Source organism: Labeo rohita, chromosome 3 (genome assembly GCF_022985175.1).
Source record: "Labeo rohita strain BAU-BD-2019 chromosome 3, IGBB_LRoh.1.0, whole genome shotgun sequence".
In the NCBI taxonomy this organism is placed as follows: Eukaryota; Metazoa; Chordata; class Actinopteri; order Cypriniformes; family Cyprinidae; genus Labeo; species Labeo rohita.
The window spans coordinates 19,670,535-19,684,608 of NC_066871.1; the positions used below are offsets into that span (position 1 = coordinate 19,670,535).

General features: G+C 38.5%; 2 protein-coding genes across 15 annotated transcripts in view; both read right to left on the reverse strand.

Annotated features, from left to right (window-relative positions):
- The window catches only part of kcnc3a (potassium voltage-gated channel, Shaw-related subfamily, member 3a), an 83,243-nt gene extending 76,431 nt beyond the window's left edge, over positions 1-6,812 (reverse strand). For all 13 annotated transcript variants that reach the window (XM_051099499.1, XM_051099546.1, XM_051099524.1 and 10 more), the window contains exon 1: positions 5,923-6,812. In XM_051099499.1, the coding sequence (XP_050955456.1) occupies positions 5,923-5,984 (62 nt within the window). In that variant the 5' untranslated portion in view covers positions 5,985-6,812. The remainder of the gene's footprint in view (positions 1-5,922) is intronic.
- Positions 6,813-7,175: 363 nt separating this feature from the next.
- Positions 7,176-14,074, reverse strand: zgc:193811 (uncharacterized protein LOC559801 homolog). 2 transcript variants are annotated; one of them, XR_007825783.1, is made up of 7 exons: positions 13,709-14,074; positions 13,127-13,306; positions 12,890-13,006; positions 10,648-10,739; positions 8,640-9,401; positions 8,012-8,129; positions 7,176-7,295 (listed from the first exon to the last, which is right to left on the reverse strand). XR_007825783.1 is itself a non-coding variant. In XM_051099787.1 (5 exons), exons 1-5 carry the CDS (start codon positions 13,796-13,798, stop codon positions 9,047-9,049), a joined length of 834 nt encoding a protein of 277 aa, XP_050955744.1. In that variant the 5' UTR covers positions 13,799-14,074; the 3' UTR covers positions 8,484-9,046. The 2 variants fall into 2 exon arrangements, 1 of the variants encoding a protein (XP_050955744.1); XM_051099787.1 differs by lacking the exons at positions 7,176-7,295; positions 8,012-8,129 and having other exon boundaries at positions 8,484-9,401.

Genomic DNA, 14,074 nt, shown 5'->3' on the forward strand with positions numbered 1-14,074 from the left:
TAAAGGCGATTTTCTCAATATTTTGATTTTTTTGCACCCTCAGATTCTCGAATAGTTGTGTCTCGGCCAAATATTATCCTATTATCCAAACATCAACAGAAAGCTTATTTATTCAGCTTTCAGATGATGTACAAATCTCAGTTTCAGAAAATTGACCCTTATGACTGGTTTTGTGGTCCATGGTCACAAATGGTACTGCCCCAACTTTATTGAGAGTGTAAGTGGTGTAAATGGTGCACTGCAATGTCAATCTTTTTGTCAAAATCCTATTAAAATTGACAAGAAATTGCAAATATAAGTGCCATTGGTATATTCTACTCATTAGGCTTGGAGTAGAGAGGGCCTGTCCATAAAAACTGTCAAAATTTTTGGCACTGGCCCTAGCCGGCATCCAAAATCAGATGAATGATGCAGGTATATGGGATAAGCATTTTAATGAAGGAGTGAGTTCGATATACATTCAAGTGTCACAAGAAATAGACCCCTCCTCCTCTGCAATGCCCACCAATCTTTCCTTTTCGTCTTTTACCATCACTCAGCTCCTGTGTCCCTCAATTCACTAAAACACTCTGCTCAATTACAGCAAAGGGAGATGAAAATGACTGAATGTTTCACAACCCCCCCCCCCTTCCTCCCCGCACCATACTCTCAGCGTATCCAATAGAAAGAGGGAGAGGAGGAAAACGAGAGCGAGAGGAAGGGTGGGAGGAAGAGGGAGAAAAGCTAAAGGCAGAACGATTATTTGCTGAGCTACACAAAATAGGGAGAAAAGACTGCAGAGCATTAACTCTTACACTATCTCTCGCTCTCTCTCTTTGGGCAGTGCTAATGTTATGCAGAGCATTCAGTACAGTCTGTGTACAGTATTAACCTTGCTCGCAGAATACAAAAAATCGTAATTATTTAAGTGTGCAATCATCAAAATTACAATATGCTATTAAAAAGGGTTTGATTCACACGTGCATGTTCGTATTTCCATTGCGTTACACTGAGCAAGTGCATTAAAAACTGAAACAAGAGTCCTGGCTCTCTTTTTCCAATCAAAATGGCCCATTTTGGAAATATGGAGCAGGGACGCTATTATCTTTTTCTCTTGGGGTGGTCGTGCACTGTATAAAGTAGTGCCATTTGTAGCAGATTTAACCTTTAAAAATTACTTTTGCTAGCGTGACCTAAGCAAACTGACTCCTTTATGTTAAGCAAGCGTTTAAAATGTAATAAAGCATGTTAGTTTAGAAGTTACTACATGAAGCAATTTTTGCTATTGCATAGCAAAACATTTTCAAACAAGGGTCAGATTTCACTGACAAATGTCCTGCTCTTGGGTTGTGCTGTGTTGTCTCTTCTTGCTTTCACAATAACTCTCTTATATCTGTTCCTGTTGTTTGGCTGTGCTGCATGGCTGCTCCATACATATCTGTCAAACTGTCTTCCCTCATTACTTATCCATTCTCCTCAGCTCACTCTTCCTCTTGCTTTCCCTTATGTCCCCCTGTGATTAACTGTTGAAACAACAAAGATCACAAGAGTATGAGAACTGTAGGAAGGAGAGAGGCTGAATCATATGAAACAATGTAAACGAATTCACCGCTTTTCTAAATTGAGAAAGCTAAGCCGGTTTCTGCTTTCAGCACCATGGACAGCGCACGAGTTCCAGTTAATCATTTAAAGCAGTCTAGCTAAAAATAATAATTATTTAAAAAAAAGAGCAACCACTGCTTTTACAAACTATACTCTCATATACTAAATCCTCAAAAGTGGAAACACTATGTTTGCCCAACATGGCAATATTAGTTTTTGCAAGGTGTTTGAATATGCCAAGCTTATGGGAGGTAAATAAGTAACTATACAGAACACAAAAGGGGTAAATAAATAAAATGATGAATAGGAAAAACTGAAACTGAGAGGAAACTAGGGAAAAAAAGTTGTGCTGACAAAGCAAAAAAAAACAAGGCTCCCACTAAAAAGGGAAATCATTGTTAAGTGTGTGTGCCTGGATAGGGGGGAAGTACATTAAAGTGTGTATGTCCGCTGGGATGGGGGTTGGTTGTAAGGACAGATACGCCTATAAAAGACAACAGCACTATATCGACAGAGAGCAGGGAGAGAGGAAAAAGGGAGAGAACAGGTTACGGCCACTGAGGGAAATGTGAAGGAATGACTGCAGTAAAGGTAAATGAAGCTCCATTCATAAATTATTCAATTTACAGAAACAGTGTCGAAGAGAAACGATATATACATGCGCTGTTATGAGAAGGATGTAGAAACCAAACCACGTCTGCGCTCTTTTTCTTTTATCGTACAGTATGCTGCATTATACCTTCACTCGAACTCTCTTTCTCTCAGTCTGGTGCAGTGTAGGTTCTTTGGATTTTTCTGCTTGCTATCCCACTGCAGTTGAAGCTCAGCGGTGCTCACAGGCCACCTAGAGGACTCATTGGGGAACTGCACAACACAAAATACTGCAGTACCCCCTCCTCTTCAAGCTTTCTCCCCGACTGAGGTATGGATGCCTTATGCAAACCATCTGTCGATGCATTGCATACAGGTTTGTGTCCCTTTCCAGCACAAACCCTTAAAATCACTTAACAAATGCACTGATTTATATGAACTGACCAGGTATTATCTCAGAGCTTCCTGATCTAAGTGATTAAGGCTTGTACATTCCTTTCCTTGTTCTCTCTCTCCCTTATTTGTGTGCACTAAGCTACTCTCAGCCGAGTTGCTCATATCGACGTCTCTTGTGGAATAGCACTAAAAGAAAATAAATTAACAGAGCAAGGACGCTTACGCACACAAACACAGCCACATTCAAAAAAAAGCAATGTCACAGCACAATTAATTAGCTTGAATTAAATTACGCTGTGCAAAGACAAACTAGAAAGCACTGGCACATATGCATATATCCTCAGAAGGTCATCGGTCAGACGTTGACCTCTGCTTTGAAACTAATCATAGCTCTGTTCTCAGCCCTTTTCAAAAGGCTCCCTCATTTTTTTACTGAGAAAGAGATTCGGAAAGAGGCTTAGAGGACTCAGCTTACAGTGGCAGCATTGAGACGTGCATGACTATATTCTCATATCTAGCACTAACAGTGTTCTTAAGATAGTTATAACCCCACTTCCTTCTTCTCCTCCTCCCCCCCCAACCTCAGCTCTCGTTAAAACCTAATTAATAAAAGTGCCCTCTCCGGTTAATTACCATCCCTTTATAGTCCCCCATTAAGTACTCAGGGAATGAAGCCGGAGAGAGATGGGATATAATTGTGTTAAGCCAAATCACACATGAACTTGATGGAAACTATTCTTAGCGGTGGGAAAGAATGTGTAAGGTGACAAAAAAAGGACGTGAAAAACAGAGGACAGAGAAGGTCGAAACAGGGGTCATCTCAGGTGATGGGGAAGGGTCATAGTTTGAGGAAGGGGTGTATTCATGAGGACGCAATATTATGGGAAGGCATCAGCAGGAGGGAGAGTAAATGGTTTGAAATAAGGCACTGCCAATGGGATGTGAGAGAGCGAAAGAGGGAGGGAGAAAGGGAGGGACCAGAGGCTGAGAGAAACAAACAGAAAAAGTGTAACTAGTGTATGTGATGAGAAAGTGTTGAGAAAAAACATGTTAGAACAAAAGTATGATTTATAGATCAGTAGTTCTCAACCAGTTCAGGGCTCAAACTATATATCAGACAGATAAGAGTAACAGTAACAGTAGTTAAAGCACAGTCACAGTGAACAACTGCAACAGCAAAAAACAAATCAAAACATTTTCAGAAAACTTATTTGTGACCCTGGACCACAAAACCAGTCATAAGTAGCACGGGTATATTTGTAGCAATAGCCAACAACACATCATATGGGTCAAAATTATTGATTTTTCTTTTATGGAAAAGGATATTAGGTAGATTATGTTCAATGAAGACATTTTGTAAATTTCTTATCAGAAATATGTCAAAACTTTAATTTTTGATTAGTAATATGCTTTGCTAAGAACTTCATTTGGACAACTTTAAAGGTGTCCTTCTCAATATTTTGATTTTTTTGCAACCTCAGATTTTCAAATAGTTCTCTCTCAGCCAAATATTGTCCTATCCTAACATCCTAACTTTCCACATCAATGAAAGTTTATTTATTCAGCTTTCGGATGATGTATAAATCTCAATTTAAAATAAAAATTGACCCTTATGACTGGTTTTGTGGTCCAGGGTCACATTTGTTTGGTTATCCAAAGTAGACATTTTTATTATCTGTGCCCAGAAAACTAATTTTTTGAGAACAACCAGTTGAGAACCGCTGTAGAGTATTAGCAAGAAATGTAGGGGTCATTGTAGGAGGAGAAAATCTCCATCTACAGTCACCATAAACTTTCTAGAGTTTTGTTCGCATTTGATTGTAGAGAACCTTGCCATTGGGTAGCGAGTGATGCTACCAAAAAAAAAAAAAAAAAAAAAAAAAAAACTGCTTATGCAGTGTATAGAACAAGAACACTGAGTTCCCTGTAACATATAGAAGGGCATAGACTTGGCTACTCTGTTACCAATAAAACAGAAGCAGACATCTGCTTCAGAGGGGAAAAATAGTGGGCAGACAGGTATAAATAACATTTGACATTTACGCTAACATAGTGAAAAGTCACCTACATACATATTCCATCACCTATCAAGGTGATGTAACTGTGTGGAAAAAAAAATCAGACAACAATCATTGTGGGACATGAAATGTCCATGTATTTGTTGGACTGAAAACTCAAAACAATGTAACACAGCAGAAATACCTTTAAAAATAAAGTTATAAGGGGGTTTAAGTAGTGTGCGAATTATTGAGTGACTGATTTTTCTGTCAGTAATTTATGTCTGACACCTTTAGCATAGTTAGCTGTCAGCTAATAAAGTTTTAAATGGATAGTTCACCCAAAAATTAAAATTCTGTCATTAATTACTCACCTCATGTCATTCCAAACCTGTAAGACCTTCGTTCATCTTCAGAACACAAATTAAGATATATTTGATTAAATCCGAGAGCTTTCTGACCCTGCATAGACAGCAAGGGTCCACAGTCAAGCTCCAAAAAGGTACCAAGAACATCAACAAAACAGTCCATAAGACATCAGTGGTTCAACCGTAATTTCATCGTAAGCTACAAGAATACTTTTTGTGCGCAAAAAAACACAAATAACGTCTTTATTTAACAATTCTTCTCCTCTGCGTCACCCTAGCGCCATTTTGGAGAGTATCACAACGCATACTTGCGCTATCCTCTGAACGTAAACAAAGCGTGGCGCATGCATGTTCTACGTCAACAGCACCACAATGAGCAGAGCCACTGATGTCACAAACTATTTAACTTTAAATAAATTTAACTTGGTCTTATGGACCTATTGGAATAACATGAGGGTGAGTAATTATGACAAAAATTTCATTTTTGAATAAACTATCCCTTTAACAAAATACAAGGTTAGTGTGAACCATCTAATTGTGTAAATCTATGATTGTGTGACAAGTAACGCGGTACTTTTGTTTTGTAACGTCAGATAATCGAAATCGCGAACTGGTAATCTCCTCAGGCAAATTTGAATTCTATTCGCGAATGTCTATTTAGCAAATTCTGACTAAAAGTTGTCTGTTATGTTTAGCAAACACTGTTATAAATGCTTATACGCATTTCCCCCTTTTCCCGAATCTTAATTAGGGTAATTAGACCAAATCCCTCCCATAATTCGCACACGGGTTTAAGTGGCAAAAACAAAGTAGACCTGACTACTACTTGTTGAGTCCGTTGACTGGCAGAGGCAGTGGGTAGGCAGGCCTGCTTTGAATCAGTACACCGGGCACACATACAGAAATACTCAGAACAGAAGTGGTATTTTTTCACGTGTACACAAGATCACGACACAGACACAGCACAAACACCTATGTCACGTACTTACTCGCTTTGGGTCTGGCTCTGTTCGCGTGCGTGCAGTGTGCGTGTTACTGAACACACACACATGAACACACAAACTGCACAAAAATGCTACGTGGAATTTACTACGTTTTCTGACTGAACGGAGGGATCCTCTTGGCGTGGGTCCGAATGACTGTGCAGAAACCTAAGATTTTGTTCTCTATAAAATGGCTACAGTTATGAATAATGCAATATATTCTTGCTACAACACCGGCCAGTTCAAAATCACGCAACTGTGCTATAGTGCGTAGTCAGTGATACAAAGACTAGCTTACCAAAAAAAATACAGCCTATTTATAATACATCACCTAAGTTGCACCTTTGCTATCCTTGTGCCTCAAATAAATTATTCTCGTTATATACATAGGTGCTACAAGTCTACTATCAAAAATGATTTCCCTGGTACATAAGCATTTCTATTATTTAACAAAGCTCGTGTTAACCAATTACTTTTATTCCCTTAACGAAACAGTCTATTCATCCAAGCGAAACGTGCAGCGGGGAAACACCTCTCTCTCTCTCTCTATTTGTTTAATCTTCATGCACTCACTCCATTAACAGTCTATCCCTTTCTTCTCAGTTTTAGCATCCTTTCTTCCGTATCTTCACCTGTTCCCGTTGTCCAGGGTTAAAAAGACCAGAACCAGGTCTTTAGTTGCAGACTGAGAGGTCTGTTTGAAATTATTAATGCCGAATAAGCAGCTTGCCGGGCACGACTAGAAATGTTATTCCTTAAGCTGCCTCAGTTATTTCTTCCGTTCGTTTTTTCCCTCCCTTTTTTTCTCTGTCGATGTTTTTGTTTTGTAAATCTGTATATCCATGCAATTTATTCCTTAATCTAATGGTGACATGGGATCCCTCTGTGTTGTTCCCTCCCTTTAGCTCTTTAAAGGGAAAGGTGGCAGCTGGTGCCCCCTCCCCAAACCCCACCCTGTGCCATTTAACCATATACACGCCAAGAAACAAACCTGTCGCTATTTCCGGCTTTTCCACTAGTGTTACATTTATACGTGATTTTTTTTAGAATTTTAAGAAGTCGTTAAAACAAAACAAAATTCCTAAACACATAAACATATCTCTTAACGCAGAAGTATTGCATAAAAAATAAAAAATAAAACATAATGGGTTATTAACGAACATTAAATGTAGGCTATAATTTTACAGTACATGTTGCAAGTTTGATGATAGATAGATAGATAGATAGATAGAATAATGTGTCTTTTTTTTTGTACCTTGGTCGTTGTGCATTTCCAGGGGCTATAAATTACCAGTGTAAATCTGGTAATTTACACTGATCTCCAGTCAGTCCGTACAGATATTTGTCTCCTTCTTCACAAGACGGTGCAGTTTGTGTCTCTGTGTGAAAGAGACAACACCGCTAGACCAATTAGGATAAGCACCAGGCTAGGTCACATAATTCTGCATCAACAGACTCAACATCCTAAGAAATCAGATAATGCAAACAGGGCAAATACAGGCGGATATTGAAAAAAATTATATCCTGAAGGGACACACCAAAATTTGGAATCTTATAACATTTAGCCTGTATTAAAACCCGTAGCCTAGATTGTAGGATATTCAAATCAAAATATACAACAATCTACAATAAGAAAACCTGAGGACAATAAGAGGTCATAGATGGCTAGACATGGTCAATAATGATTATTCTTTTTGATCTTTCATTAATGACTATTAACTATACCTATTTTCTTTTCTTTTAATAGCTGTCTAAAAGATAAATCTAGCCTCCACTGTTTTATAATCTTTGCCTTCACCTGTTTCTTAATTTTTATTCATCTAGCTTCCATATATGGCCTTAAATCAGTCATGATGTCTCTCTCTCTCTCTCTCTTTGGCACATTGCCGGAAGCAGAGCTGGGGGAGGAGAGCGAGATGTCGCAAGAGCAAGTAGGTGGAGGAAACAGGGTGGGACATAATTTGGACTAAATTGCAATATCCTTATAAGTTCTCTATATTTTTCCCATTACCGCCCTCTCTGTTTTGTTTTAGGCCCTCTTCACGAGATCACGAGCGGAGTAAGGTAGTGTTTAAGCACACACTACTGAGCAAACCTCTTGGGTTGTCTAGGTGCGCAGCCAACTGCCTCCTCAGCATTATTTCCGTCTCTTCCTGGTCTTCCCTCTTTACTTGCAGCATTTTCCACTGGGATTTTAGCACGCTTCCTGTAACCTACAGAAGCATATATTTTGTATCAAACGCACTAAATAATTTCTTATATGTGACCCTGGACCTCAAAACCTGTCATAAGGGTCAGTTATTTTAAATTGAGATTTATACATCATCTAAAAGCTGAATAAATAATTATAGTTTGTTAGGATAGGACAACATGGCTGAGATACAACTATTTGAAAACCTGGAATCTAAGGGTGCAAAAAAATCAAAATATTGAGAAAATCGCCTTTAAAGTTGTCCAAATGGAGTTCTTAGCAATGCATATTACTAATCAGTATTGATATATTTATTATATATCAATATTATATTTGTAGAAAATTTACAAATATCTTCATGGAACATGATCTTTACTTAATATCCTGTTAATTTTTGGCATAAAACCATCATTTTGACCCATACGATGTATTGTTGGCTATTGCTACAAATATACTCGTGCTACTTATGACTGGTTTTGTGGTCCAGAGTCACATTTAGTCAATTATGGCACACTAGCAAAGATTTACTCACCTTCATGTCATTCTAAACCTTTGTCTTTTTTTTCTTCTGTTGAACATAAGCCAAATTTTTTATTTCAGTGTATAGACAAAAAAAGCTGAACGATCTTCAAAATATCTCCTTTTGTGTTCCACACATCATACGCATTTCGAAAGACATTCGAATTTTCATTTTTGAGCGAACTATCCCTTTAAGAATAAAGAATACATACAAACAGGCACACGCTCCAGATCAATAAATCAATAATGTTTCCACCAGTCACTTCTAACATGTTTTTGTTCTCCATTTATTACCGACCCTCTGAGTGACATAAGAAAAGAATGGAAATTACGCAATATTGATGAAACCATTTTTTGAAGTTCAGATCAATTATTGCAGAACTGAAAATCAAACCATCTAACCCTAGTTTGTCTATTTTCTTATACCATAGACACCTTATTTCTCCCATATGTCTGATTCTCAGTATTATACATTTTAGGAACACCTAAAATGTCCAGTAGCACACCTCTACCAGCATCTTCTTGCCATTTCACCCCGCTTTGTGCAACATCAGCAGCTTGCGATATTGGGGGAGGCACAGGTACAGTAAAACTGTCCATATACAGACTACTTTTACCCCTGTGGGGCACAGGCAGAGGTGGGCGAGGCAGCCGGGGTTGACATGATAAAGTGGATGGAGCTTTGTGAGCAGGAAGTCGGCTGTGAGCTCCGCTCTTGGTAAGGGTTCCATTAAAGGTAGCTGCATCCAGGACAGAGCGAGAAGACAAATCTGACCTGAAAAAGAGGATTATCAATAACTAAGAAAAAGAAAATGATTTAGTGTGGAACGCTCTCAGACGAGTATTAATACATTGCATGCACTAGTGCTTTGCGGTCCATTATCTTCTTGCCATATCTCTATGCTGACCATTCACTTAGCTCATATATTACTTTGTCAATAGAAACACATTTGGGGGATTGTGGGTCCTCTGAGACTAAAGCTCTTCATTCCTTAGCACAAGGAAATGTCTTTGCATATTCCATACCACTGCTGCCTCAATAAAAGAGGTAAAACACAGGAAGAAGGTTTAAGTGCTCTTAAAACAATTTGTTCTTAGTTATGAAGTCAGCAAAGCAGACATACCAGTTCAAAAACACGCACATAGTGAGACATTCGCGATATGTTACACTGTCATACAGAGACTTTCTGTGAAGAGGTGTGTGAATTAATGTCAATTTGTGTTTGTGACCTTGAGTGCTGCCCACCAATCAAGAGATGACAAGGTTTAGGAGGCCAGGCCAGAAGGTGAGATGAGCAATGCTTCACTAAATCACTTCAATCACGCCTTAAGCAGGCCAACATGAAAAATGAAGCATCTGTCTAATGCTACAAATTCAAAGCTGGATGAACCTTAAGTTTAATGATAACTGAATGGATATCATTCTGTATGAAATACAAACGTATGACTTAAAAAGAATAATCTTGTTTATACAGTGGAAGTAAATGGAGCCCAACTCAACACTGAATGGGCAAAAACAAAAATGGAAACATTTTTAAAAAGTGAAATGGGGTTTGGAATGATATTAGGGTGAGTAAAAAGCTGAAAAACTGTGCTGTGTTCAGTTCTGACCTTGAAGACATGGTTTGTTAAATTGACCAAGTGTAAAGACATTTTTGTTCAGTTAGACTATGTAAAGTGTTTTATGTGCAATAAAACAATGCAAGATATCTGTTCTGCTCCTATACCCAGTCAAAAGTCAAGAACTACTTGGAGCTTGAACTGCACATGATTCACTATAGGCCAGATTTCAGATTTACATCACCCCTGGAGTTCTGGGAATGCTTTACACTAATGGCATCTAGAAAGCAGATTACTCAGATAGTACATTACCCTCCACTTACATCTTGGGATTGAATCAGGTTGGTAAACCCTTTCATCTCCGTCATCAGTTTTGAGGAGCCACCACTGCTGACCTCATCTCAGAATTAGCATTTAATCCATCAGTGCATTCACACTGCCCTCTGGTGGTGGAGAGTTACCTGTGAAAGTGCTTGAAGTCGGTCTTGGTAGTGCTACGGACCGGTTCCTGCACAAACGCCATTTGAGCCGCTTCCAGCTGTCTGTACAGTGCCTGATTAAAATCAAGAGAAGTGTGAGTCATTCCATCGGCCTTGAAGCTCCGGTGGAGATAAAACTGCTGTCTGTGGAGCGCTACTAAATCCTAATGGCTATGAGAGTCATCCATTAAGATACTTTGCATGAATTAGCATTTTTTAATATTGATGTTTGAAATTCACTACTCCCTAACGTTTTAAAAATACATTTCTATTCTCCACTCGCAAAAAAACGCTTCATGTGGCTCCCTAAGCCTACTTATAGTGCACAATTTACTCTTAAAGGAATAGTTCACTCAAAAATGAAAATTCTGTCATTATTTTTGTAAAACTACTGTTAACCCACTGATGTCACATGGACCATTTTAACAATGTTTTTGCTGTCTATGCAGGGTCAGAAAGCTGTCAAATTTAATAAAAAACATCTTAATTTGTGTTCCAAAGATGAATAAAGGTCTTAAGGGTCTGGAATGACATGAGGGTGAGTAATTAATGACAGAATTTTCATTTTTGGGTGAGCTATCCCTTTAAAGTTATATTTTGGGTTCAATACAAATTAAAGAGATAATTCACCCAGAAATCAACATTATGTTACTTTCCCTCATGACATTCCAAACATGTATGATCTTCTTTCTTCAGTGGAATACAAAAGAAGATTTTTTCATTGTCCATACAATGGAAGTCAATGAGTATCACAACTGTTTGGTTACCAACGTTCTTTAAAATGTCTTCTTTTGTGTTTTGCAGAAGAAAGTCAGTCATGTTGGTTTGAAACAACATGAGGGTGAGTAAATCATAGATATGTCTAGGTAGATTCCACATTCGACTTCTCCAGACACGTCAATGTGTCCGCCATCTTGAAACAGTCAATGCATTGTCACTCACAGTAAAAATGAAAATGTGTTTTCCAAGATGCTACAACACTGCATAACATCTGTTGTAAAATTTGTAAAATTTGTAAAATCTGCCGAAGTTTAAATTCCTGAAGAAACTTTCACGGGTAAGAATGTGTTGGTTTGTCTTTGTAGTATGTATTAAGTCAATATTACAGGTTTTATAAACTATGGTAACTTTCTAATGTTGTGTTAGCTAATGACTTCGACTTTTTGTATTGTGTTAGTTCAGCAAAATAATCTGCTGAAGTCTATTGCAGATACAGGTAATAAGGCAGGGGTGTCCAAACTTGGTCCTGGAGGACCGGTGTCCTGCAGAGTTTAGCTCCAACCCCAATTAAACACACCTGAACAGCTAAACAAGGTCTTACTCAAACAGGAATAGGCAACGTTGGTCCTGAAGTGTTGATGTCCTGCGACGTAGCCTTTTTCCCGAGTAACCGGGACCTGTTTGGTCTCCATAGAAATCCATCCAACATTTTCATTATAACTAAAAATAAAAATGTATGCAGGCTTAACATTATGTTATCGGCTCTGAAAATGTGTTTATTTGACTATAAACACCAGAGACTTTATAAGACTTCTCTTATAAAACTTTTTTTTTTTTGGTGTAAACTCTAAAAATAATTCAATCCAAAAGTATTGTTTAGCGTAAAACATGTTGAAAATTAGCTGACAGGTGGTCGATTCATTAAATGATAAGCTGTTTCCTCTAAAAAACTGTTTACTGAGCATAGTAAAGCCTCTCCTCCATGGACATCCATTCAAAGAAAACTGCCTCTGGTCTCCTTTACGCTTTTTTTGTCTAAACGTTGTAGGTTTGACTTCTATTGGCTTTGACGTAGCCTAACCCTGTACTTCCAGGCAGGTGTGTTGAGGCAAGTTGGAGCTAAACTCAGGATGAGTTTGGAACTCTGTACTGACACCTCTACCTATATGTATCTATAGAGCAAATGATGACAGAAAGTTCATTTTTGGGTAAACTATCCCTTTAAGTTCAGCAGTTACAGCATCTGTGGCATAATGTTGATTACTGAAAAAAATGTTTTATCCCTCACTCTTTAAATAAAGCAAAAATCTGGATTATAGTGGGGTGCTTACAATGGAAGTGAATGGAGTTGTTTTTTTTTAATGTGAAAGCAGAAAAACTTAGAATTTTCATAAAAACACTTACACTAATTCTCCTGTTAGATGTGCAATGTGTTATATACTTCAGAAACAGTTAGGACAAGTGGAAACTTTACCCTGGGCCTACAATGTTCAGCCCCTCTCACCTGCATCATGCTAAAGTGTTCACTCTGAGGTTCACGTGCTGCTGATTGACTTCTGTAGTGGTCCTGCATTTCACTGATGGGGTTAGAGACCACTCTCACTGTTGGCCGGTCTTTGAGCTGTGGAGGATCAAACAGACACATACGAATGACATATATGAAGATACAGAGCTCCGAAAACAGACTAAAAATTTCTTTGGCATGCTCCAAATAAAGCTCACACAAATACACACATCTCACCCTCTGGGCCAGCTCATTGAGGTAGTGTGTGGTCCAGTGCGCAGGGGCTTTAGAGTGGATTTCATTGTACAGAGGTCCATTCATTGGCTTTCTGTCATGCTCAGTGTGCGAGGTGAGAGAGAAGTGAGCAGAAGCTGGCAGTCTGTTCTGACGGTGGACGACTGGGGGAAGAGGGGCATTCTGGGGCAGTGACAAGAAGGTAGTTGAAGGTGTCTATATTATCACATCTTGTTTCTTCAGTCGTGTCCCATTAGGCCAGTCAACAAAAGGGTTAAAAACTAGAACAGTTTAAACCTGAGGTTTATGATGTTATGAATAAGGTCGTCCATATCAAGAACAACAACAAAAAACCCATATTAACTTACAAAGCATAATTCTACAACTATTGGATTTCCCTAATGTCCTTCAACAAACTGAATTCTTTGTTAATTTGTTCAGTTCGTTTTTGGTCAAAGATGTCGCTGTAAATAGCAAGCTGCCAAGTTTGCTGTAGTAACACCAACTCCTGTAACTATGGTTACCGTAATTTTTGTATAAGTTAATAAAACAAACTTTGTTGGTAACCCAGTTTGATGTGCCTACCTTGCACGTTTTAGAATAAAACGGAGAAGGTTGCAGATACGCATGTCCAACGGTTGTGCTGGTTTGGACCTCTCGTCTCTGGTTATCCATTCGCTTCACGCTCTCCCTCGCAAAACTGACAGTAAACAACCAAATAGATAAAGGAACTAATGTCCGTCGAAAATTAAACAAGTGACCCTTATGGATATGGATATGGATATAGGAATGGAGTCTGCCTAGTTTACGTTTATCTGCTGCTATGGAAACGAACGTGAGTCCATGAGCGTAAACAGAGAATTTAAACAGTATTCAGTTGCGTTGCTGTCACCGCAGGGTCAGCAAGCTCTCGGATTTCATCGAAAATATCTTTAGTTTCAGTTCAAAAGA